Source organism: Podarcis vaucheri (genome assembly GCF_965113315.1).
Source record: "Podarcis vaucheri genome assembly, chromosome: 2".
NCBI lineage: Eukaryota > Metazoa > Chordata > Lepidosauria > Squamata > Lacertidae > Podarcis > Podarcis vaucheri.
Window position 1 is genome coordinate 113,027,246 of NC_138760.1, and position 24,642 is coordinate 113,051,887.

Here is a 24,642-nt window from a genome sequence, read left to right on the forward strand (position 1 = left end):
TCAAAAAGGGGGGGAAGGATGACCAACGTAACTACCGACCGGTGAGCCTGACATCAATACCAGGGAAGGTCCTAGAACAGATAATTCAACAGTCGGTCTGTGAGCATTTAGAAAAGGATGCTGTGATTACTAAGACCCAGCATGGGTTTCTCAAAAATAAGTCACACCAGACCAAAATGATATCTTTGATGGAATTACAAACTTGGTAGATCACGGAAATGCTGTGGACAATAGTGTATCTTGATTTCAGTAAAGCTTTTGACAAAATCCCCCATGATATTCTCGTGGGGAAGCTGGTAAAATGTGGGTTGAATGACGTAACTGTTAGGTGGATTTGTAGCTGGTTGACTGACTGAACCCAGAGTACTCATTAATGGTTCCTCGTCATCCTGGGAAATAGTGACAAGTGGGGTGCCACAGGTTCTGTCCTGGGCCCCTTGTTGTTTAACATCTTTATAAATGAATTGGATGAAGGAATCGAGGGGATGGTCATCAAATTTGCAGATGACACCAAGCTGGGAGAGGTAGCTAATGCCGCAGAATCAGAATTCAAAATGAACTTAACAGATTGGAAAACTGGGAACCGCAAGCTAACAAAATGAACTTCAGTAGGGACAAATGCAAGGTTCTGCACTTAGGCAGCAAGAACCAGATGCACAAATATAGGATGGGGGACACCTGGCTTACTCGCAGTACATGTGAAAAGGATCTAGGGGTTTTGGTGGGCCACAAACTTAACATGTGACAACAGTGTGATGCAGCAGCAAAAAAAGCTAATGCTGTTCTAGAATGCATCAACAGAAGTATACTGTCCAGATCAAGGGAAGTCATAGTACCGCTCTATTCTGCCTTAGTCAGATCACACTTGGAATACTGTGTCCAATTCTGGGCACTACATTTTAAGAAGGATGTTGAAAAGCTGGAACGTGAACAGAGGAGGGTGACCAAGATGATCAAAGGTCTGGAAACTAAGAAGAGCTCTTAAAGGAGCTGGGAATGTTTAGCCTGGAAAGGAGGAGACTGAGAGGAGATATGATAGCCATCTTCAAATATCTTAAGGGTGGTCACATGGAGGAGGGAGCATGCTTGTTTGCTCCCACTCTGGAGAGTAGGACTCGAACCAATGGCTTCAAGTTGCAAGAAAGGAGTTTCTAACTAAACATCAGGAAGAACATCAGGAAGAGTAAGCACGGTTCAACAGTGGAACAGACTCCCGCGAGAGGTGGTGGACTCTCCTTCCTCGGAGGTTTTTAAGCAGAGATTGGATGGCCATCTGTCATGGATGCTTTAGCTGAGTTGCCTGTATTGCAGAGGGTTGGAATAGATGACCCTTGGGGTCCCTTCAATGGAACATAGGCATCCTTGAGCCGAAATCCAGGAAACTACAGCCTTGCGAGCCTAATGTCCTTTGGATACAAAGCGGTGCGAAAAATTACCAATGATAAAAAGATAGTGGTGTGTGGCTAAGGATTGCTAAATCCTCTCCCTGCCCAGTGGGCGTGACTGGAAGAAAAGTATTTGGAGTGGCAAATATGGGAGAGGTTCAGCTTCTTAGACCTTCTTAGTCTTTTGCTTAGCTACACCTGTTGATGTTCTGCTGCTATCCATGTCTGGTTTGGTGCCTTAAACAAGCGATTTTTCTGCTTAGAAAAGGCGTTTGATGAAGAACACAAAAGGTCTGGAGCCTCGAGCGCTGCGGAGAAAAATTCAGGGCTGCTCAACGTACACAAAACATAAAGAGCTACCCATGGCAATTGGGAGGTAGTGAGTTGAAGGAAAACGAGAGGTGCTTCTGAAGTCAATGCATTTTTATAAGCTCTGAAATGTATCACCAGAGGATGCACGAAAACAGTGTCTAAAAAGGATTATGTAAATGCATGCCGCTTCTTTTGGTGGATATGAACCACAGGCTCCATTTTCAGAGATGGTTTAACCTTGACCAGATATGCAGGGTGGTAAGAACAGGAGAGAATGATGCCACCAGAACCCCACCACAGACTCTTCTTTTCTCGAAAGACAGAATGCTGAATTTGACAGAACTCCCATCTCTGACCCAGCGTAAAAATTCTCGGGATCTTAAGATGCTACCGGAAAACACGTGTTGAACAATTTGGAACAACAGTGCATCTTTATTTCTTTTTAAAAGATTACCTTCTTACAGGTAGCCGGTAATGTGTTAAGTGTAATTATTATTATTATTATTGGTTTTGTTTAAAAAACTTGTACACATGTACATCAAACACTGCATTCCTCTGGAAACAAGATGGAAGGGAAACAAATGTAGGTACACTTTAAAAAAAAAAGGAACCCCCCCCCCATAAGAATAAATTTAAATGTACATTGCTGGCAGCTGTTTCCGCACAACCGTTAACGCTGTGGGGAGACACACGTGTAAATGTGGTGAAAACACATTCTAACTATGCAATAAGAAAAGCAATATATATGTTGTAACGAGAAGAACGAACAGCTGGAGGGATGGATTCCCCGCTCCCACAATGAGACTAAAAGGAGACGGGCCTCTGGGTTGCGGCAGTTTTCATTTCATTCGCTTCCGGGGAGAGACGTCTCCGTTGCTGGTAGCTGATTGCTGGGAAGCGAATGCGAGGCTGGAAGGGGAGGGGCAGGGCATCTCTTGGCCGTTTGAGGAGGTGGCCGCTGCATGCATCATGCTAGGGCCCGGGAAGTCATAATACTGAGAAGGGTAGGGCGGACTGTATGACGTTCTGCCCCGTATGTCTTTCATAACTTCCAGGATGCCCTGCAACACACTGGTCTGGCTGCTCAGCTGCTCCTTCAGCGTCTGGTCGCTCGATTCCAGGGCGCTGACGAGCCTCCCAATGTCCTCCGCGCTCTGCTCCATCTCGTCTTTGCGGGCCGAGAGATCCTCCTTGTAGGCACGCTCAAAGGAAGCCACCTCCTTGTGCGTGAGGTCAGACAGTGTCCGGACAAGTTCGCTGGTGGCCTGCGAGGTGACTTCCATGAGCTCCTTCAGAGTGTCCCCCCTCCTCTTCCTCTGCCGGCAACGGAGGTTTCGCATCCTCTCGGCGGCCGTCAGCGGTCGAGGGCGCAGGTTCGGCGCTGGAGGGGCAAACATCAGAAAGCAGGCTGAACAAAATGATGAATAATGCGACTTCGCAACAGCCTACCGTACGCTAATCTAAAACATTCATACGTGCACACGCCAGCTTCCAGATTCCACACAAGGCCACCCTAAAAATGTTTTTTTTAAAAAAGTCAGTGTCTGCAATTTGGTGGCACTGTTGGATTTCTGCAGATGTCTATATCTTTGCTTTCCTGTCATACAACAAATTCTGTTAAGCAGAGAACTCCAGCTCCACCCTGAACTTTGAAGCCCAGCCCTGTTACAACTTCAGAAATCTCACCAGGTTTTTCCCCAAGCATAATATTACCCATCCCAAATTGACTGAGGATTTGATTCCCCAGCTGCTGAAATTAAAGCTGTGTTTCTCAAGTTCAGAAGTTGGCAAAAAAAATTAGCCGCGGGCCGATCCACTGTCCCCCAGACCTTGTTGCAGGCTGAAGAAGCAGCACCGGCAGGGGGGAGCTGGAAGAAGAGGCGAGGGAGGCAAGCAGTCCTCCTCCCCAGTCGCTGCACTTACCTTCCCAGGGGCTGCCGCCACCACCACCACCACGTCTCGTGGGTAGGCAGATGAAGCTCATCCACTCCGCTCTCTGGCCCACAGGAGTACAGTGGCAGCAGCAGAGGGAAGATGAGCAGCGTGAAAGGGCTGGCTCCGGAGAGGGACTGCTTAAAATGGCACTCAGCCAGCTCAGCCCAGTCCCCTTCCTCCTCTAGGCAGGGCAGGGAGAAGCCAGGAGGGAGGGAGGGAGGGAGGAGGCGCCACTGCAATGTGTGTGAGGGAGAGTGGGGGGGAAATGTTGCAGCCCAAATGAACAGAATCCCCACGCCAATCCACGGACAGCCCGTGGGCCAAATCCTGAAGGTAAATGGGCCTGATCCAGCCTGTGGACCTTATTTTGCCGAGCCCTGCTCAAGATCCTCAGACTTCACTCCGTTGCTCTGCACTTGGAAACAAGTGTGCGTGATAAAGCAACCCCTCCCTGTCCCAAAATTACCTAACCTGTCCAGAAGTCCACGGACAACTGAAACAAACCATGTACCATACCAAAGCCCACCCCCACCGCAGGCAAGCCGTAATTCCAAACAAGACTCACCAGAAATTGAGTCATTGGATGGCAATGGATCTGTCGGAGTTCCAGGGCCGCCACTGCCGTCCATGGATATATCGGAGTTGGCTGCCGGAGACCCCACTTGGTTTTCCATGTTGGCTTCACTGTGCTGCGACCCAGCTGACTCTGGCAAGAGCAAGCAGTCCCCATCCGGCTCTTCAAAAGTCCCTTTGTCGCCTTTCCCAACCGAAGAAGGCGGTTCGTAGGCAGGGTCCTGAGTCTCCCTGTGTTCCCGGCGCCGGCGGTCCACCGGTGGCCGCGCGTTGCTCCCTGAAAGCCGCGGAACGACCAGGTTTTGCTTGATGCAGAGGAACCGGTTGAGCTCTTCGTAGTACGGCCACACTCGCCGCCCGTGGCCGGCGTTGCTGTTGCCGTCCACTATCTCTTTGAAGCCGCGCCGCAGCACTTTGGCCCGCTCGCGGCACTGCTCCCAGTCCCGGTTGTAACCCCGGGCTCGCATTTCGTCCGCGATCCACTGGAACTGCGCGACCGTGCGGTAGTTGGACGCCAGGGCGCTCTGCACAGCGTCGTCGCCCCAAACCTGGATGAAGGCCCGGGTTTCCTCGTCGGTCCAAACGGGCTGGCGCCTCGATTTCGTGGCAGACGAAGAGCCCTGCGAAGAAGCTGCCATGGTGCCGTGGTTCGGCATCGGCACCGTCTCTGGAAGGGTATCAGACAACATGGTGTGCTCCGAGGGTGACCCGGCCAATACCGGCGGCAGGAATTTGTTTTTAAAATGGCAGCAGGAAACTTTCTCAACTGGGGCGCAGTAAAAAGAGCACTAGCGGGAAGGAGGGGGAGTGTAACAAGGAAGCTCCTAACGATAGAGTGCGGATAGAGAGAGGCGGGACGCTCTGTACAATGCACTCTATGGTCACGCTGGCAACTCCCCCGCTGAGACATGTGCACCTCCCACAAACGTTACGAGAGACACGCGTCTCGCATCTTTGCTCCCGCAAGTTGGCCTGCAAAGAAAACACGTGTGACCTCGAGGAAATGGCACGGGAGTCTGCATTCCGACATGCGAAAAAAGAGATACGTGACAACGGTGCGATACACGTGTCTAGCGTAACGTGTGAAGCGATCTTAAAAGCTCCATCCCTCTTTAACCTCCACTATTCTAAGCCCCTGACCAGAAAAAAACCAACATATATTAAAAAACAAAGTTAAGGAAAATTTTCGTAACGTATTCCAATCGTGTAACAGTTTAAGAGCAGCTTTCTAAACACACCTGCCTTTACCCTGGCCTGGTCGACATGCAAAAGAACAATTACTCACCTGTGTAACTGCCATCTGTTGAAATGTAGGCCGCTCGGGGAGAAAAGAGAAACAGACAAAATTAGAGGTGAAGACTTCTGGATCTCTTATGAGCAATACTGGAGGGAAAAGGTGACTGAAAGTCACAAGGAAAGGGCAATCAATGGAAAAACTATGCAACGCAACCAAAAGCGCTGGAAATGTGGTTTTTTGAAACAAAAACGAGATGAAACAGATTTTTAGGAATCTAAATTTTACACCAAATACCCATTAAAACCAAAATAAATCCCAAGCTGGTGCTAAGGATTTTTCTGAATAATTGGAATTCTGATTTCGCTGTTAGGAAGCAGTCACCGTATAGTTTATTTGGATGAGCAAACTCTGAAGTGTTGCTCAATCCAAAAAAGCACCATCCTTTTGATTGTGGGCAAATGCCATAAATCTCAGCTGACTGAAAACCAACTCAGATGCTACAAGGTATTAAAGCTCCTTCCAAGGTGTTTTGGAACTCCTCCCACTATTCAGGCTGCTTTTCATAGTAGGCAACAGGCAGCAGTGGCTGCTCGTCTATGAAGAGCAAGGATCTCATCCAGGTAACCAGACAAGGAAACGTCTGTACCCTTTAAGATTCTGTGTGCTTTTGCCCTCCTAAGCCATCTATGTGCCACAGATCTCCAACACAGATATGCATGGGGCAAAAAACAGCAACAGCAACTGTTGTGGGCTTGTAACTTTCATGACCTTATTTGCGAAGCTACCTTCAAGCACTCTCAACTCACCTGCTCCTGGGAACAGCAGCTTCAGAGTCACTCTCTAGTACAGGCATAGACAAACTCGGCCCTCCAGATGTTTTGAGACTACAACTCCCATCATCCCTAGCTAACAGGACCACTGGTCAGGGATGATGGGAGTTGTAGTCCCAAAACATCTGGCAGGCCGAGTTTGCCTATGCCTGCTCTAGTAGCTCTAACCCCCTTTTTTGTGGACGACTAGGGGCTGACCTTCTGCTAACAAATGAGAGAAATCTCCTCTTCCCATTGGCTTGTGAAAAGCTGTCAGCAGAGGGAGGCAAGTTCATCAACAGGACAGCAGCTGCCAATGCCGGTTGACATGCGGTGTCTCCTCCTTCCAAATGCTCCATGAATTTGTGGAAGGATCAACTAATCAAAATTTAGAATTACTAGGGTCCACTTTTCAGGTACACGTCCACTACAGGAACAATGTCTAAACATATCTAAGCATTCCTGAGTCTTCACCATGTGCAGCTCCCTGATCTTTTTACGGTCAGTGCAGCATGACAGTCAAGCCAAGGTTTGGCTTAGCATGTTGGCTCAACCAGAGATCATGGCTAAGGTCTGTCATTTAACCATGATCTGTACCAAACGGCTACATATCATGGCAAAAGAGGAGGAACCTTAGCCATGATACCAGGTTCAGTAGATACACTAGGCTTAGATACCTAAAAAGCCCAGGGAGGAGGAAGGCGAGTTCAAGCTCCTTGCTGGGATCCAACGGGTTTGTGCAATGAGTTAGCCATATTGTGGCTTACCACTGGGACATGCAGAAGCATTCCAAAGAGACGTAAGAGATCCTTACCCAAGGAAGTCACATCCTCACCATTCTCTTCCATGATCTCTCTAGATGCCCCTTCTCACTTTCCCTCCCCCCCCACTCCTGTGCTTTGAGCAGAGTCTTCAAGAAGGCGTTCAGCCCCTGCAACAGACAACAGAAAAAGCCCATTAAACTCCACTGCACAAGCCACCAAGCAGAAGTCTCTGATTCGGGGCATTGAAATTGCTGTAGAGCCTAGCAGAAGAGTTTTTCAACTTTTGGCAGGGATAGGCAATCCACTTCCTTCTGGCATAAATGCAAATTCAGAAGGCACTGAAATTAGGGATGAAATCCTTTACTTTCACTTGAGAGGGCACTGCGCTAAACACAGTAGATTTAGCACACAGGACTGGGCTGGAACTGACTTATTGCCTTTCCTATACCAGCAGGGCGTTGCCGGTAAAGCTTTTGCTACAAACAAATTAGCCTCAGATGACTCTTAAATTGGGTTTGCCAGTTGGCACTTATCAATGTGTAGCTCTATTTACAACCAGCAATACAATAACAGTAGTGTCAAAACTTTCTGTACTAATTTCTTACAAGCACCCAAGGCCATCTAAAGTCAAATGAACTGAAATGAACTGTAAACACGGAAAAGAGCTACAAAACAAATCACATAAACATTGTCAGTTACATTTTACTGGTTTTTAAAAAACTTTTATTGTACACTACCCTGGTCTTGTTAATGAGGAACAGCAGTATATAATTATTTTAAACAAACAATAAAAGAATAAGATATCAGTATATCTATAGTTATTTACTATTTTTTGTTACCTAATTAGGTCCAAATGTCTTATATTCAGAAACATAAATACATTATACAATATAGAGATACCATATAATTTAAGTAATAAAAAAAAGAATATGAGTATGATGACAAATGGCTGCTATTCTCTTGGCTTAGGTTTCTCTCTCCCTGCTTCCTCTTTTGCTAAGTCCAGTTTATATATTTTAACTCCGCTGATGCTCTAAACATTGTTTTTGCTTATTACAATATAATCTTACTCACAAAAACGATTCTCTATTTTATTAACATTGCAGCCTCAGCACACAAATATTACTTTTTTTTGCCAGCATAAACAACTCATGTTTGGGGCTGTGCAGTATATGTCTGTCTTCTCCCATATAAAGTCCTACTCATTTAGTAGCTACACACAACAGGCATCAACTTGTGACTGCCCTAATTCCTTTACTTGTATTCCGTTGAATTTATACGAAAACACAAAACAAACAGAATCTGATATTCACCAGAATTGTTACCTTAATTCAGGGGTCAACAACCTTTCAGAGCTTAAGGACACATTTGCAAAGTGGAGAAACAGTTGTGGGCACCACAATCAAGTTCACACCACAATCTATTCTATTAACCACAACAGAATGCTCTTTTCAAGCCTAATTTTAGCTGGCAAAGCAGACCCTAAGGGTGCCATGAAAGGTCTCTGTGGGAGACATGCACCCACGTTGGAACACTTCACCTTAATTGTACCAACTGCTGGGTTCTTCCTTTCCCAGTTAATACAGTTCTGCTTTGCTTACTTATATACTGGAGTGCTTCACTTCCACCTTTCAGCAAGTTCCAATTTTAACATTAACTTCTACAGAACAAAGTTTTCAGACAATCCAAACTCAGGGACAAAGATATACTTTTGCTCCCGAATATTTAATCTCACTCATAACAAGCTGCCTGGCTCATTAGAAAGCCTTTAGAATAATTGATTCTCTCCCACTCAGGTACCCAGAACCTTTATTCTTTTTGCTGTCAACACCTACTGTCAATCACGTACTTTACAGGGTTGTTGTAAAGATTCCTAAGCAATGTATGAGTGCTGAGAAGTCTATTATTAAACTGAGAGTGGTGACACCAATTGTGTCAGTTTTGGCCTCCCCAGTTTGGCTTTCCCGGCACCTGTGCTGTGGTTCTTTTCAGCAGCAGGTAAAGACCGGTTTAGAAAACATTTCCCATGTCCCTTAGATCTTTTACACTCCTGTCATCTCCCTCCGGATTTGCACTAGCCTGCTTTCCCCTTCCCTTTTATGGCTTCACAACAACCCACTGTGTGGAACTTCTGCTATTAAGGACACAGCGCAGAGAAGTGTGAGGAAACTGTTAAAAAAACAAATAACCCGAGCGATCGATTCCGCCTTGACCAGGGGAGGAAGAGAGAAAAACAACACAACACACGCAAATAAAGCTGGTGCCAGGGCATGCAATAATTGCAGCGGTTATTATGACTCACCTCCCACTCCCACCCGCCTTCCTCGGCGCGATGGGGGGGGGGGAGATCTGTGACTCCAAAAAGCCGGAAGTGGCGGCGGTGCGAAAGCCTGACACAACCCACCCCTAGACACATTCACACGTACACCCGTCCTCGCAAGATCCGAATAATAATAATAGTGATGATAATAATAATAGTGATGATAGTAATCATCATCATCATAATAAATAATAATTTCTTTTACTTGAGTCGCTCTCCTGGGCATCCCCTCTCCCTCATTTCTCCGCGTCGGGGGCTCTTTCCAAAGAGACAAAAGGCGGGTCCCACAAGCAGGGTCTCCCTTTTCTTTTAACCCCCCCCCACCCTTTGCTCCCTCCCCCCCCTCCTCACGACCCTCCCCCCAACATTCCTCCCCCCGCCCTCCAGCCCCGCCCATTCCTGGCACTTTCCCTCAGATCTCTCCTCCCCCCCCCTCCCCGCCGCCCCGCTTTTAAAAACACAACTGCAAGTACGGAAGAAAGCCCGAAACTCCGCCGGGGCCTCCACCTACACAGCCAAGGGCTCTCGGAGGACGCGAAGAGCCTGGAGCTGGGCCGCTTCCCCCCCGCCGCCGCCTACGCCGCCGTCCCCCGGAAGAGTCCCTGCTGCTCGGGCGGCCTCAGGGAGAGCTGGCGCCGAGGCCTCCTCGGGCTGCAACAAACCCCAATATGGTGGCCGCGCAGCTGCCGAGGCCGGAAGTCCGCCGCTGACCGAGGCTTCGGAGCGGGGAGCGAGGAGAGCGGGAGAGGCAGGAAACGGGGGCAGGCGGAGGGTTCTCGCCTCCGCAGCCAACAGCGGCCTCTGCTGGCGGGAGGCCGGGGAAGCGCCGATCGAGGACCAGCCACTGGCTGGGGGTGAAGATGTCCCTGTTTTCAGAGGGTGTGGGACACCGGAACCATCTGAAGGCAGCCCTGTATAGGGAAGGGGTTAATTATTATTACTTTTTAATATTTTGTTTTACTGTGTTTTTATATATGTTGGAAGCTTCCCTAAGTGGATGCGGCAACCCTGTTGGGTGAGTGGGGTATAAATAGTACAACAACAACAACAAGAACAACAACAAGAACAACAGAATAGAATAGAATAGAACAACAACAACAACAACAACAGAATAGAATAACAACAACAACAGAATAGAACAACAACAACAGAATAGAATAGAATAACAACAACAACAGAATAGAACAACAACAACAATAGAATAGAATGTCCCTATGAGTATAAATATGGGACGTGGGTGGCGCTGTGGGTTAAACTGTTATGTACTGAAGTTCTCACCCTGGGCCAGCAGGGGGATGCTGTAGATAGTTTTCACTCAGGTCCACATATGCAAATAAGGGATTGAAAGTGACGTTCAGTGATTGGATAGTTACAGAAAGTGGTTACTGTTGCGTTCTAGTGGAGCTCTATATAAGCAGGCTGGCTGAACCCTTCAGATCAGTTCTGTTCTGGCCTGTGAATAAACAAGAGCTGTTTGAAGAATCGCTGTGTCGTCTGATATGTTCACCCACAACTTAACATAAAACACAGAGCCTAGGGCTTGCCAATCAGAAGGTTGGCGGTTTGAATCCCCGCGATGGGGTGAGCTTTCTCGGTCCCTGCTCCTGTCAACCTAGCAGTTCAAAAGCACATCAAAGTGCAAGTAGATAAACAGGTACTGCTCTGGCGGGAATGTAAATGGCGTTTCCGTGCGCTGCTCTGGTTTGCCAGAAGCGGCTTAGTCATGCTGGCCACATGACCCGGAAGCTGTATGCCGGCTCCCTCGGCCAGTAAAGCGACATGAGTGCCGCAACCCCAGAGTCGGCCACGACTGGACCTAATGGTCAGGGGTCCCTTTACCTTTACCTTTATGAGTATAAATAGTAAAATCATCATTATCATAGAATCTTAGAGTTGGAAGGGACCCAAGGGTCATCTAGTCCAACCCCCTGAATTGCACGAATCTCAGCTAAAGCATCCATGACAGATGAAGAATCCATGACACCTGTGAAATAATAATAATAATAATAATAATATAATGTCCCTCTTTTCATCAGAGAAATGTTGGAGGGTATGGAGTTATGTGACCTTGAGCCATCTGAAGGCAGCCCTGTACAGTATAGGGAAGTTTTTTTTAAATGTTTAATGTTTTATTATGTTTTTATATATGTTGGAAGCCGCCCAGGGTGGCTGGGGCAACCCCGTCAGATGGGCGGGGAATAAATAGCATAATAATAATAATGGAATAGGACATCCCTTCAAAATGCAGTATTTCACAAGAAATGACAGGGTAGGTATGGACTGTTGATAATATGTGTCCACTGCTTCCCAAATCAGAAGTGTGAATACTGGTGTGAATACTGTGGAAGGTGTCTGGAAAAGACCATAAATCGCACTTGACTATTTTAAGATCTTTCCAGAAAAAAGGTGTTTTTGAAAGTTCTTCCCTTAATCAGGACTGTCAGCATTTAACGCATGATTAAATGAAATCAGTCACACGAACAAATGCAAACCTGGATCATTTTAATTGGGCATTGTGAGTTTTTTCATTTCATTATTAATCTATATATACTCTGGAAATCAAACTACAGGACAACTTTTGTTTCTCACCTGAAAGTGCAGGTTTCCTATGTTTTCAGCATTTTCCCAACCGGTTAGTAACCTAATTTTAAAAAGAGAGCGAGGGAGACAGAATTCTTGACAAACCAATGCTTTCTTCTACTAATCACAGCATTGTTTTCAAGATGTTTACAGACTGGCTGACTGATTTATAATTTGCTGTAGCATCTTTCCTGGTATTGTAGTTGCATTGATCTCTTGTTTTTCCACCCCTTTCCCCCCCAGTCAGAGCTGCCTAGCCGGATAGTAAATACTGCCAAATCTGTTTCATTTGCAGCTGTTCTGGTGCAGTAATGACTGAATGAAGACAATCAGTGGGACATTTACATATGTGATGAAGCTATCTTACACCCTTGGAGGGTGGAAATAGTGTGTACATTTTAAATGTAAACAAATAGGCAACCACCCTCCACCCATTTCAGAAGCCAGTGCAAAAATAAGGAGGGCTGTCAAAAGCAAATTCCCTCACAAGCAGTGCCATGATTGTACATTGACAGCAGAGGGCTCTGGTGTTTGCGAAGCAGGAAAGAGAGGCAACCCTCTCTTCTCACACAACCCTGCTCTGCAGGCAGAGGTGGAACTGGGTTTAGCTGAGGCAGCGGCTGCACCTTCCAAAAGGGGATTTGCAAGAACCATCTTAGCGCCAGTCTTCTTTGCAGCCAGGAAGGAGGAGCGGTGCCCTGTTGCTTCAGACCGAAAACTCCCCTGGCTTCTGTAGCTGTGGTTTTGAATGAAAAGAGGCATAGGCAAAACAGAAGCGCTGAGCTTCTGATGCAAAAAGGAGCTGTGAAAAGTAACAGGACTGCATATTTCCCACCTCTGGTTAGTAGCATCTTCTTCACATCAGTGCACACAAAACTGTATTTGGGGGGGAAATAGTGTAATAATGTGTGTGTGCCTTGTTTTTATTCTCTACTTGCATTTCTTGAAGGATTTCTGCCTTTTGTTTATCCATTTCCTCAATTTAACATCTTTTTTATCCTGCCTCTAGGAACTCAGGGTAGAGTACAAGCCCCACCAAGGCGAGCCCCACCCACCCTTAGGCAGACTGAAGCAGCTGCCTCGGGTGGTAAATCTCCAGGAACCCTTCTGACCCTGAGAGGCGGCAGAATTTCCTTTTGGCTTCCTTTTGGCACCGCCCCATTCATCCAGCATCATGCCGCTTCCCCAGGTAGGCAGTTTTCTGTAGGAGGGTTGGACTCTGGGTCAGGGAAGAAAAACACAAGGGTGGAAAGAAAACGGGATTGTCGGCTCTTGCTAAAATGTCTAAAGAATCTGGCAAAAAGGTAATGGTTATGAGAAGTTGGCAAAAAAGATTTAGGTTTTAAGCTCTAAGGTCGCTTTTATAAGACAAGATGATAATAGAGTAAGGTAACGTAACGATAAATATTATATATTATGGAAAGGATTTGCTGTGACAATTATTAATTAAGTTACAAGAGATGGGAGGAGGAGGAGGAGGTCATGGAAAGAAGGTAACGGAAATTGGAGAATTTGAAAGTGATGGTTTTATTTTCTCTTTTTCTTTTTGTGTTTTTGTCTTTTTTTCTCTTTTTTGTAATGTTGTCTTTTTTCTGTGTAATTTTAATTTTTTTGTGTTTCAATAAATATTATTTAAAAAAAGAAAAGAAAAAGAAAACGGGATTGTGATGGTTTAAAATGATAGCTATTGACTCTACACTATGCAGGTGACTTTGGAGGAGGTGGCTGTGTATTTCACTGAGCAGGAATGGGCCTTGCTGGATGCGAACGAGAGAGCCTTATATTGGGATGTCATGCAGGCGAACTATGAGCACCTGACTTCACTCGGTAAGTGCTCTGCCTAGTGTTAAAAGCTTGGGTTTGTCAGATGCATGCAGGATTATTGTTGTTTTTTCAAGGACCCAGCAAACAAGTTAAAAGAAACCCGGTTCTTTATCTCTCTAAAACACACCAGAGCCATACATTAATATTGTTAATACAATCTTACACTCATTCCTATTGTGGTTGTTGTTTAGTCATTTAGTCATGTCCGACTCTTTGTGACCCCATGGACCAGAGCACACCAGGCACTCCTGTCTTCCACTGCCTCCCGCAGTTTGGTCAAACTCATGCTGGTAGCTTCAAGAACACTGTCCAACCATCTCGTCCTCTGTTGTCCCCTTCTCCTCGTGCCCTCCATCTTTCCCAACACCAGGGTCTTTTCCAGGGAGTCTTCTCTTCTCATGAGGTGGCCAAAGTATTGGAGCCTCAGCTTCAGGATCTGTCCTTCCAGTGAGCACTCAGGGCTGATTTCCTTCAGAATGGAGAGGTTTGATCTTCTTGCAGTCCATGGGACTCTCAAGAGTCTCCTCCAGCACCATAATTCAAAAGCATCAATTCTTTGGCGATCAGCCTTCTTTATGGTCCAGCTCTCACTTCCATACATCACTACCTGGAAAACCATAGCTTTAACTATGCAGACCTTTGTTGGCAAGGTGATGTCTCTGCTTTTTAAGATGCTGTCTAGGTTTGTCATTGCTTTTCTCCCAAGAAGCGGGCGTCTTTTAATTTTGTGACTGCTGTTACCATCTGCAGTGAAGCCATATATTAATTTTGTTAATACAATCTTACACTCATTCCTCTTCTAGGGAATGTTTTACTATGTTTTGTATATGTTGTAAGCCACCCAGAGTGGCTGGGGAAACCCAGCCAGATGGGCAGGGTATAAATTATACAATCATTATTATCATTATTAAGGCTCAGGATAGGTTATAATCAATAGGCACAAGCCAATCATAGTTGCGCATTTGATGGCAGAAAGGATCATCTTTATAATGATGATCTGTGGAGACAGAAAGTGTTTTTCTTTTTTCTTATGCTCTTTAAATCAGAAGGGCTAGGTAAAGGTAAAGGACCCCTGGACAGTTAAGTCCAGTCAAAGGCGGCTATGGGGTTGTGGCGCTCATCTCACTTTCAAGCCGAGGTAGCCGGCGTTTGTCCACAAACAACTTTCTGGGTCACGTGGCCAGCAGGACTAAACCACTTCTGGCGCAATGAGACACCGTGACAGAAGCCAGAGCTCACAGAAACGCTGTTTACCTTCCCACCGCAGTGGTACCTATTTATCTACTTGCACTGGCGCGCTTTTGAACTGCTAGGTTGTCAGGAGCTGAAACAGAGCAACGGGAGCTCACCCTGTCGTGTGGATTCGAACCACCAACCTTTCTTGCTCATGGGCACCTGCAGAATCCGTCATGGTTTGTGTGAGTGAAGAAGCTGAGCTTTTGCCCTCTTTGCAGCAGCAAAACAGTGCTAAACAGTTCCCCAAAGGAGGTAATCTGCAATCCTTCTTACGTGTCAGAGAAACTACGGGGTTTGCATTGAGAGACACCCACAGTGTGGAAGCAAAATCTGTCTGGCAACCACAGCTTTTGAGAATGACACTTGCTCTGTCCTCTGTGTAGCCCCCATGTTGTTTTAGGTGCCGTGTTGGTTTGTGATGGACAATTTGGGAATAGCTTTTATCCATGTGTGTATCTGTGGGCCTGAGACGCATGGTTATTACTCTAGGGAGGGGAGCTATCTGCAAGACTTGGAGTCTTGCCACCTATGCCTTCCTCGGCAGGTGAATCAATGCGAGGTTCTGGCCCGATTGGCTTATGCTGTCCTGATATAAGTAATGCATAAATGCTTTCCCAGGTGAAGACAAGTCATGGCACTTTCTCCCTGGTGTGGTGTCCGTCCTGGGTCTGTAAAGGCAGCAGTGCTTTCCATGCTGTGACTGGATCTAGACACATCAAAAAAGCGATACGGTTAAACACGTTGTAAACTCTGCAAAGGGAAATCACCTTGGCGAAAGACAGGACTCCACAGCGCCATCTGGTGTGTCACAGTGTTATAACACACATAAAGCGCTTTTTCTTTACGAAGGTAGCTGAGTCCTGTGTTGTGAGTCTACACTTCCTTCTAATAAAGCACTGGAATGGATCACCCTGATGTTTTTGGCACCCTTCTTTGGTATCCCTGCACCAAACCACCCTCACAAACCCTCCTTTGCGCCTATAAATCAGGACACCCCATAGGTCAGGCATAGGCAAACTTCGGCCCTCCAGATATTTTGAGACTACAGTTCCCAACATCCCTGACCACTGGTCCTGTTAGCTAGGGTTGATGGGAGTTGTAGTCCCAAAACATCTGGAGGGCCGGAGTTTACCTATGCCTGCCATAGGTTGTATGTGCCAAGCCCCTTCAAACTGCTTTGGAATGGGTTAGGGTCTAGGTCTGATAGGTAGAGGCAGGATGCTACTACAGGGTTTTGGTCTCATGGAGGTGTTTCCTTAAAAGAAAGATAGTGGGGAGCAAAGTCATGAGGCATGATGTGTAGACAGACGACTCTTCTCTAATCTCCAGGTGTCCTCCTCACCCCAACAGATGGCAGGATTTCATCTTGGCTTCCTCTGGCACCCTCCCATTCTCCTGTCACCATGGAAATTCCCCAGGTAGGCCGGAATCTGCAGGTGGGCATGTTGCATGAAGTGGACAGGAAATATGCAAGTGTAACATCTACATCTGGAGATGTAATGAGGTCGAGGCATAGCTGTCAACTTTTCCCTTTTTTAAAGGGAAATCCTATTTGGAATAAGGGAATTTCCCTTTAAAAAGGGGAAAGGTTGACAGCTATGTGTCGAGTTTATGTTCTTTCACATGGTGGTGGACCTGTAAAAGTGTAAAATAGTTTTGGGAAATAATTTATAATGACTTGGAAAAAAATGTTTAAAAGCACCTTTCAAAAAACAACAACCAACAGAGTCTTTTTTTCTTGGGGATAATTCAGATGGAAATTCCCAGGTGTCAAAAAAGGTTATTTATGTACGCCACTACGATGGCCTGTGTTTCGTTTGCCCCAAAATGGAAAACGAGTGAGGCCCCATATAAAGAAGAATGGCAACTTAAACTGTTGGAATATGTGCAGCTTGCGGATCTTAACTTATAGAATAAGAGAACGAGAAGAATGTTCGTTTAAAGAAGACTGGAAAATGTTTATTGAATATATGGGGGATAATTGTGTATACTTGAAAACGTTGGCAGCATTAAGATAAATTCAACAGTGTAAATAAGTTTTGATGGAAGAAACAATGGAATTCTGAATGGTTTAGTTTATATAAAATATGCAGGGATTTATGCTATGCAAAATGAACTATGGAAAGAGAAGAAGGGAAGACATTGATATTTTAAGGTTATCTAAATGAATATTCTAAATCGTAAGACAGAATATATATATATACACGTGTTGAAAGAAAATAGGTGCCTCATTATTTCCTTTTCACCTACGTGGAAGAAGACGGACCAGGGGCAGCCTGGTTGAGAACTTAGGGTATTGTATATGCTGCAGTCCTGACCCGGATTTCTACTGTTTTATGTCATTGCTTCCCTAAAGCGCTCTGGGATTTGTAGTTGTAAGGAGATGGAGGAGGCTAGAAGACTGTCTTATACCAAGTCAGGTCATTGGTTCATCTAGCTCAATATCATCTATGCTGATAGGCAGAGGGCCTCCAGGGCTTAAGGGAGGAACGTTCCAGAGCTGTACCTGAAGACACCAGGAATTGAACCCAGGACCTTCCCCACGGGGGAGATGATTATCCTGTGGCTGCAACACTTTCACAAGATGATAAATCACAGGGTGCGAGCAGCAGTTAAAGCAGATGCAACTGAAAGCACACAAGGATATAAATACAGCGGTACCTTGGTTTTCGAACGTCTCCATTGACAAACGTTTCGGAACTCAAACACCATAAACCCAGAAATAAATGCTTCCATTTCTGAACACGCCTCGGAAGTCAAACGGCTTCCACTGAGTGCATATGTTTCTCAATTTTCTCTATTAAATTTGCAGACCACCCTTTGCACCTCGGTTTTCGAATGTTTCGGAAATCGAACGGTCTTCCGGAACAGATTACGTTCGGAAACTGAAGTAGCACTGTATTAAAAAAAACCCAATAATATTGAAAACAGCACTGAAAACATTTTCAACTTCTTCTTTTTCTTTTTTTAAGAATAGCACTCATCCTGCCTCAAATGCCAGTTAGTGACCAAAGGCCTACTGGAACAAAAAAAAAAAGTATTTGCCTGCTGGTGAAAGGAACACAGGAAGGGAGTTTTCCACATGCCAGGTCAGTTAAGCCAGTGTAGGTCTATACAGGGATGTCTGCACTACAAGCGTAGACCAGTTTCAGATCTGCAGAAACAAGTTATTTGATGGGCTTCCTAGGCAGCAGAGGTGACTTTCAATGCCAAGCACTGAAGGAGTTTCTTACAAGGCTGTTGGAAGCAGCCCTGTGCTGAGATTCTTGATGCAGGGGAAGAGGGTGGAAACAAAGAAAAAGAACCTTAATTCTGGGTGGTGGCAGAGGAGGAATTCTTTATATATATGTGTGTGTATACACACACACACACATATACACAAACACATAGAATCATAGAATCATAGAGTTGGAAGAGACCACAAGGGCCATCGAGTCCAACCCCCTGCCAAGCAGGAAACACCATCAGAGCACTCCTGACATATGGTTGTCAAGCCTCTGCTTAAAGACCTCCAAAGTAGGAGACTCCACCACACTCATTGGCAGCAAATTCCACTGTCAAACAGCTCTTACTGTCAGGAAGTTCTTCCTAATGTTTAGGTGGAATCCTCTTTCTTGTAGTTTGGATCCATTGCTCCGTGTCCACTTCTCTGGAGCAGCAGAAAACAACCTTTCTCCCTCCTCTATGTGACATCCTTTTATATATTTCAACATGGCTGTCATATCACCCCTTAACCTCCTCTTCTCCAGGCTAAACATGCCCAGCTCCCTTAGCCGTTCCTCATAAGGCATCGTTTCCAGACCTTTGACCATTTTGGTTGCCCTCCTCTGGACATGTTCCAGTTTGTCAGTGTCCTTCTTGAACTGTGGTGCCCAGAACTGGACACAGTACTCCAGGTGAGGTCTGACCAGAGCAGAATACAGTGGCACTATTACTTCCCTTGATCTAGATGCTATACTCCTATTGATGACCAACACCAACCCTTTAAAATGCAGGTGGCTTTTGAGGAGGTGGCTGTGTATTTCAACGAGCAGGAGTGGGCCTTGCTGGATGCGAGCAAGAGAGCGCTTTACTGGGACGTCATGCGGGAGAATTACGAGCGGTGGGCTTCACTGAGTAAGTATCCTGCCTGTTATCCCTTCCCTTATTAAACACTTGAGCCCTGGCATCTTGAACTGGATTTATTTTCCTCTGCTACTTTTTAGCTTTATTGACAATGGTGGGGATCGTGAAGGCTGCCTCGGGTGTTTGTCACCTTTGTAGGTGACCCAGAAACTAAAATTAATCCAGAATGGGGCCCAGTATAGCTGAAGGAGCGTCTCCACCCCCCAATGTTCAGCCTGGACACTGAGGTCCAACTCCGAGGGCCTTCTGGCGGTTCCCTCCCTGCGAGAAGTGAGGTGACAGGGAACCAGACAGAGGGCCTTCTCAGTGGTGGCACATGCCCTGTGGAACGCCCTGCCATCAGATGTCAAGGAACTAAACAACTATTTGAATTTTAGAAGACATCTGAAGGCAGCCCTGTTTAGGGAAGTTTTTAATGTTTGAAGTTTTATTCTGTTTTTAGTGTTCTGTTGGGAGCCGCCCAGAGTGGCTGGGGAAACCCAGCCAGATGGGCGCGGTATAAATAATAAAATTATTATTATTATTATGGAGGGCGATATGGAGGGTGGTAGCCAACAAAGGGCTTCTGCTGGCACAAATCCTCTTGGCTGTGCAATGGAAATTCCCCCACCTCCTCTGCCTGCACCCCTAAATCTTTTCCTAGGGGTCCTCCAAACATCCAAAGCAGATTTGAGGCAGGTGCAGGGAGAGTGGAGAGGGCAGAGAAAACCTGACTTTGCTGTTCCTTTTCTGCTGTTAGTTCCACCATATTGCCTAATGTCCAGACTCTTTCTTTGCAGGTGGATGCTATCAACAAGGAAACCTTAAATCCACGGAGCCTTGTGGGAGATTGCTGAAATATTCCCGGGAGAGGGAATCTCCAAGTCCCAATCCCTGTCACAAGGAGGAGAAACAACCGGTGGAGAAGTCGGGCGAAACAGCCCAGTTTAAAGGGAGCATCAGCGCTGCAAAATGTCATCCGGTTGACATGGGAGAAAGGAAGGATTCCTGTCCCAAGTGTGGGAAAAGCTTCTGTCACAAATCAGCACTCACTGCACACCTGAGAATCCACACAGGAGAGAAGCCGTACCAGTGCCACGATTGTGGGAAAAGCTTCAATCAGAGCTCAGCCCTGACTCAGCATCAGAGGATCCACACTGGGGAGAAACCCTACGCCTGCCTCAGCTGTGAGAAAAGATTCAGTCAGAGCTCAGCCCTCACTCAACATCAGAGAATCCACACCGGGGAGAGGGCTTACGCCTGCCTTGATTGTGGGAAAAGCTTCATTTACCAGTCGGCCCTCATACGGCATCGGAAAATCCACACTGGAGAAAAATGCCACAAGTGCCCTGACTGTGGGAAAGGCTTCAACCAAAGCTCCAACCTTATTACACATCAGAAAATTCATAATGGTAGGGAAGTGCGGTTAACTGTCCCATTCACATGTTGTCCTCTGAGGCCTGTTAATCATTCTCCTTTGGGTTATAACAAAATTGATTCACTGACGTGTTATATCTCACTAGAGAATGTCCAGAGCATGGAAAGAAAATATTATGATCCTGTAACCCACATGCATGGGGTAAATAACAAAAGAATCCAGCTGGGTGCCTGGATTCAAAATGTGGGGCTAAACTCACTCTTCAGCAGGGGAAAACCCTCAGTTGCCATTTTTAAACTTATAGAAGTCAAGCAGCGGTACAGTGTGGCTAAATGTAGGCTGTTAAACCTTTTTATCCCATTTTGTCTGCTGGGAAACTCCCGTGGCAATGAACAGAGGAGTTTTGTCCTCTTCTGCTCTCTCGCAGTGTTAAGTAAGTTTAAAATGTTTTCCTAAAAAATGTTTCAAAGGTCAGATTCATGCCTTTATCCAAGCGGCACCAAGGAGAACACATGCAGAACACTAATAGGTAGAAAATACAAAAAGATAGCTTCAAACTCATGCTCTAAGCTTGGAGCAAAGCTTAGCCACGTCTTCCTTTGTCAGTTACGTGGTGAGGAGAGAGACGGAACAGGAAGAGAAGGCTTCACTTCCTCCCTTGTCAGAGAAGAGGAGGCATGACCTAGCTGTGTCTAGGAATCCAGCTCTGCTGTCTTAACCCTTTCATGGACCAACTAGCACTTTCTGACTGCAGTTCCCACACAGAGGACTTCACATGCATAATGGTCACGTACACACCATATATTTAAGCACAAAAATACCACTCTAAACAATTACGGCTTCCCCCAAATAGTTGTGGGAGCTGTAGTTTCTTAAGGCTCCTGAGACCCCCTGTGCCCCTCAAGGAGCCACAATTCCCATAGTAATTTAACAATCAATTCTTCTTCCCAGGGAACTCTGGCAATTGTAACCCTCTCAGGGAATAAGGGTCTCCTAACAATTCTCAGCTCTCGGCGCACAGATTGCCCCTGTTTTAGGGATTTGCAGTTTCTACCCTACATTTTACATGCTCTCCCTTAACCTTTTCTTCTTCGTATCCTTATAGGGATACCTTGCAGGAGCAAGAAGAAGACGCCTCAGCAGCAAGTTTGTGAGCCCTTAGAACCACCTGGAATACAACGAGTTTCCCCTCACAATCCTCAAGTGGAAAAAGAGATTCGGAACCAGGGAAGTTTGCAGAGAAACCCCTCAGAGCAGGCCCAGGATCAAGTCGTTTCTGGAACAGGTAGTTTCATATCTCAGAAAGATGTCACAATAAAGACAAGGCCCGCTAGGGTTAAGAGGCCACTTGTATGTCACGACTGTGGAAAGAACTTCAAGTACAGTTCCCATCTGGTTAACCACCTGAGAATACACACAGGAGAGAAACCTTACGTCTGCCCAGACTGCGGGAACAGGTTCATTCAGAACTCAGCCCTCAAGAGGCACCAGAGAAGCCACAGAGGCGACAGGCCCTATGGATGTTCTGACTGTGGGAAAACCTTTAGCCGGAACTCTCACCTGGCGAAACATCGAGTGATTCACACGGGAGAAAAACCTTACGAGTGCCTTGACTGCGGGAAGAAATTCAGCGTCAAAATGAACCTAGTGATTCACCAGCGGATTCACACGGGAGAGAAGCCGTATATGTGCTTGGAGTGCGGGAAACGCTTCAGCCAGCGACCCCACTTTATGATCCACCAGAGAATCCACACGGGAGAGAAACCTTACCAGTGCCCCGAATGCGGGAAAAGCTTTCGCGTGAGTTCGCACCTTGTCGCACATCAGAGAGTTCACGCGGGGAAGACGTCGTTCATATGTCCGGACTGCGGGAAAAACTTCAGTGGTAGCAAGCAGTTTATTCAACATAAGATGTCCCATCTCATTGGAGAAAGCTATCAGCTGCCCATTGCAGCTGTGACCATTAAGAGTGACCCATTTGCCCCCGGTTCTGTAGGTCTGGAAGGCAGTGGCTACAGTCCTGGAGCGAATCAGTGAAGTCCCGGCTGTGTTGGGCTAAAACAAAGAAAGGGAAACCTTGATAAACCCTGTCACATAACTGCAAATGGTGAGATCCTTTCTACAATTAGAGCCTGAAGGGAAGGTGGCTGGAAAAAGGGCATTTTCACTCAAACTTCAAACCCTTTTGCTGTAGTTGAGAGCCAAATGTACCAGATAGAGTGTTGGGCTTGGCCTGGTTTGGACATGGATACTCAGCCATGACGCTTGCCGGTGACCTGGGACCAATTGTCATGTCAGCCTAACCTACTTCAAAGGGTTGTTAGCAGGATGAAATGGATAAAACCTTGTTGTATAGACCATCTTCAGTTGTTTGGAAGAGAAAGATGAGGCTACAAATACAGCCGTACCTTGGTTCTCAAACAGAATCTGCTCTGGAAGTCTGTTTGACTTCCGAAAACCAAGGCGCGGCTTCCGATTGGCTCATAGCTGTCAACTTCTTCCTTTTTTTAAGGGAAATCCTATTCGGAATAAGGGAATTTCCCTTAAAAAAAGGGAAACGTTGACAGCTTTGGATTGGCTGCAGGAGCTTCCTGCACTCAATTGGAAGCTGCATCGGACATTCGGCTTCCAAAAAACGTCCACAAACCGGAACACTCACTTCTGGGTTTGTGGCCTTCGGGAGCCAAAACGTTTGAGTCGCAAGGCGTTTGAGAACCAAGGTACGACTGTACAATAAACAAGCACGCAAGCCATGTACCATTCCCAGACATCAGGTAGAATTGTCAGGTGACCCCTTCCCAATCTGCGAGTACCATCAGTGGATGGTGGTTTCCTGACTAGGGTCACATTTAAAGCATCAACAGTCATGGCTTCCCCCAAAGGATCCTGGGAGCTGTCATTTGTTAAGGGTGCTGAGAGTTGTAGGGGACTCCCTATTCCTCTCACAGAACTACATTTCCCAGAGTTCCCTGTGAAGAGGGACTTATGGTTAAGCCACTCTGAGAACTGTAGCTCTGTGAGGAGAAAGGGGGTCTCCTAAGAATTCATCAGCCTTAAGAAACTACAGCTCCCAGAATCCTTTGGGGGAAGCCATTTTAAAGCGCCATGGCCCTGCTTAAATGCATGGTGCAAATGTGGCCTAGATTGTCCGGACCACTGCGCTCTTTCCAAGTGCCAGGGAGCATAATCCTGAAGTCCTTGGCCTAATAACCTCATATGGGTGGGAGGAGCCTGGATGGAGAGAAGGAGGCTGGGCGGGAATGAAAGGAGAAAGCCAAAACAGATGGAGCAATGGATGGGGAAGAAGGGGAGTCCCCTAAAAGTGTGGGAATGTTTAGAGAGGCAGAAGAGGACATATTGTTTATTAATATCCTTCCTAACATGCGCTAGCAAGTTCCTTTACTTAGCAGAGTTTACATTCTCATTTTAACATGCACAGCAGATAGCTGGTTGCAAGCTTGTGTAAGCCTCTCACTATCATACAATTCAGTACAGTGGTACCTCAGGTTAGAGACGCTTCAGGTTACTGGCGCTTCAGGTTACAGACTCCACTAACCCAGAAATAGTACCTTGGGTTAAGAACTTTGCTCCAGGATAAGAACAGAAATCATGCAGCAGCAGTGCAGCGGCAGCAGGAGGCTCCATTAGCTAAAGTGGTCTTCAGGTTAAGAACAGTTTCAGGTTAAGAACGGACCTCCGAAATGAATTAAGTTCTTGACCTGAGGTACCACTGTATTGAATTGTATGTTCCTGGTAAGTTCCCTTTTATCCCTCTTAAAAGAATAAACACACAACAATCTTATTTAAAGTCAATAAAAGTTGTTTAATCATGTCAGTTCAACGCTGGATCCCTGAAGGCAGACTTAGTTACAAATATATACATGTGGATCTACCCCATATGGAGGAAAGATCCCAGCCTCTGCTAGCTAAGAATCTAGCAGGGCAGTCCAAGCTAGAAGCTGGTCAAACGAAGAAAGAAGTGAAAAAGAGAGAGTGTGGCAGCATGCCTTGTCCTTTTGTTACCTGGACAGGTAAGGTCACGCCCACCTCTAGTCACATGCAAAGGAAGAATGTTCTAGCCAGGAGAAAACAGGAAGTTTTCGACTGGCTGGACCAGGGGTCTGCAACCCGCGGCTCCGGAGCCGCATGTGGCTCTTTTACATGTTTGCTGCGGCTCCGGGGCAG

General features: G+C 46.3%; 2 protein-coding genes and 1 long non-coding RNA gene across 8 annotated transcripts in view; 1 reads left to right on the forward strand and 2 right to left on the reverse strand.

Annotated features, from left to right (window-relative positions):
* LOC309525534 overlaps nucleotides 1-24,642 on the reverse strand; it is a 116,909-nt gene that overhangs the window by 37,799 nt on the left and 54,468 nt on the right. The gene's annotated exons all lie outside the window — the stretch shown is intronic.
* Nucleotides 2,110-9,982, reverse strand: LOC309525015 (uncharacterized protein). Of its 3 annotated transcripts, none has more exons than XM_082210342.1 (5): nucleotides 9,847-9,982; nucleotides 7,066-7,182; nucleotides 5,491-5,523; nucleotides 4,198-4,872; nucleotides 2,110-3,078 (listed from the first exon to the last, which is right to left on the reverse strand). In XM_082210342.1, the coding sequence occupies exons 2-5, from the start codon at nucleotides 7,097-7,099 to the stop codon at nucleotides 2,537-2,539; spliced, it is 1,284 nt and encodes a 427-aa protein (XP_082066468.1). In that variant the 5' UTR covers nucleotides 7,100-7,182; nucleotides 9,847-9,982; the 3' UTR covers nucleotides 2,110-2,536. The 3 variants fall into 3 exon arrangements, with proteins under 3 accessions (XP_082066468.1, XP_082066469.1, XP_082066470.1); XM_082210343.1 differs by lacking the exon at nucleotides 9,847-9,982 and adding an exon at nucleotides 9,541-9,622; XM_082210344.1 differs by lacking the exon at nucleotides 9,847-9,982 and having other exon boundaries at nucleotides 4,198-5,177; nucleotides 7,066-9,450.
* Nucleotides 11,652-22,815, forward strand: LOC309524778 (uncharacterized protein). 4 transcript variants are annotated; one of them, XM_082209813.1, is made up of 7 exons: nucleotides 11,652-12,755; nucleotides 12,925-13,104; nucleotides 13,622-13,742; nucleotides 16,326-16,393; nucleotides 18,971-19,091; nucleotides 19,880-20,491; nucleotides 21,563-22,815. In XM_082209813.1, exons 2-7 carry the CDS (start codon nucleotides 13,090-13,092, stop codon nucleotides 22,492-22,494), a joined length of 1,869 nt encoding a protein of 622 aa, XP_082065939.1. In that variant the 5' UTR covers nucleotides 11,652-12,755; nucleotides 12,925-13,089; the 3' UTR covers nucleotides 22,495-22,815. The 4 variants fall into 4 exon arrangements, with proteins under 4 accessions (XP_082065939.1, XP_082065938.1, XP_082065940.1 ...); XM_082209812.1 differs by having other exon boundaries at nucleotides 11,653-12,755; nucleotides 16,305-16,393; XM_082209811.1 differs by lacking the exon at nucleotides 11,652-12,755 and having other exon boundaries at nucleotides 12,951-13,104; nucleotides 16,305-16,395; nucleotides 18,970-19,091.

What these genes read in the sequence shown, in the direction of transcription:
- LOC309524778 (XM_082209811.1), top strand. An exon ending in CGAGCGGTGGGCTTCACTGA is followed by an intron (nt 19,092 to 19,879) that starts GTAAGTATCCTG and finishes CTTTCTTTGCAG; the next exon opens with GTGGATGCTATCAACAAGGA. An exon ending in ACATCAGAAAATTCATAATG is followed by an intron (nt 20,492 to 21,562) that starts GTAGGGAAGTGC and finishes GTATCCTTATAG; the next exon opens with GGATACCTTGCAGGAGCAAG.
- LOC309525015 (XM_082210342.1), bottom strand. Translation starts at nt 7,099, where the DNA reads ATGGAAGAGAATGGTGAGGATGTGACTTCCTTGG. An exon ending in TGAGGATGTGACTTCCTTGG is followed by an intron (nt 5,524 to 7,065) that starts GTAAGGATCTCT and finishes TTTCTCCCCGAG; the next exon opens with CGGCCTACATTTCAACAGAT. An exon ending in AACAGATGGCAGTTACACAG is followed by an intron (nt 4,873 to 5,490) that starts GTGAGTAATTGT and finishes ATACCCTTCCAG; the next exon opens with AGACGGTGCCGATGCCGAAC.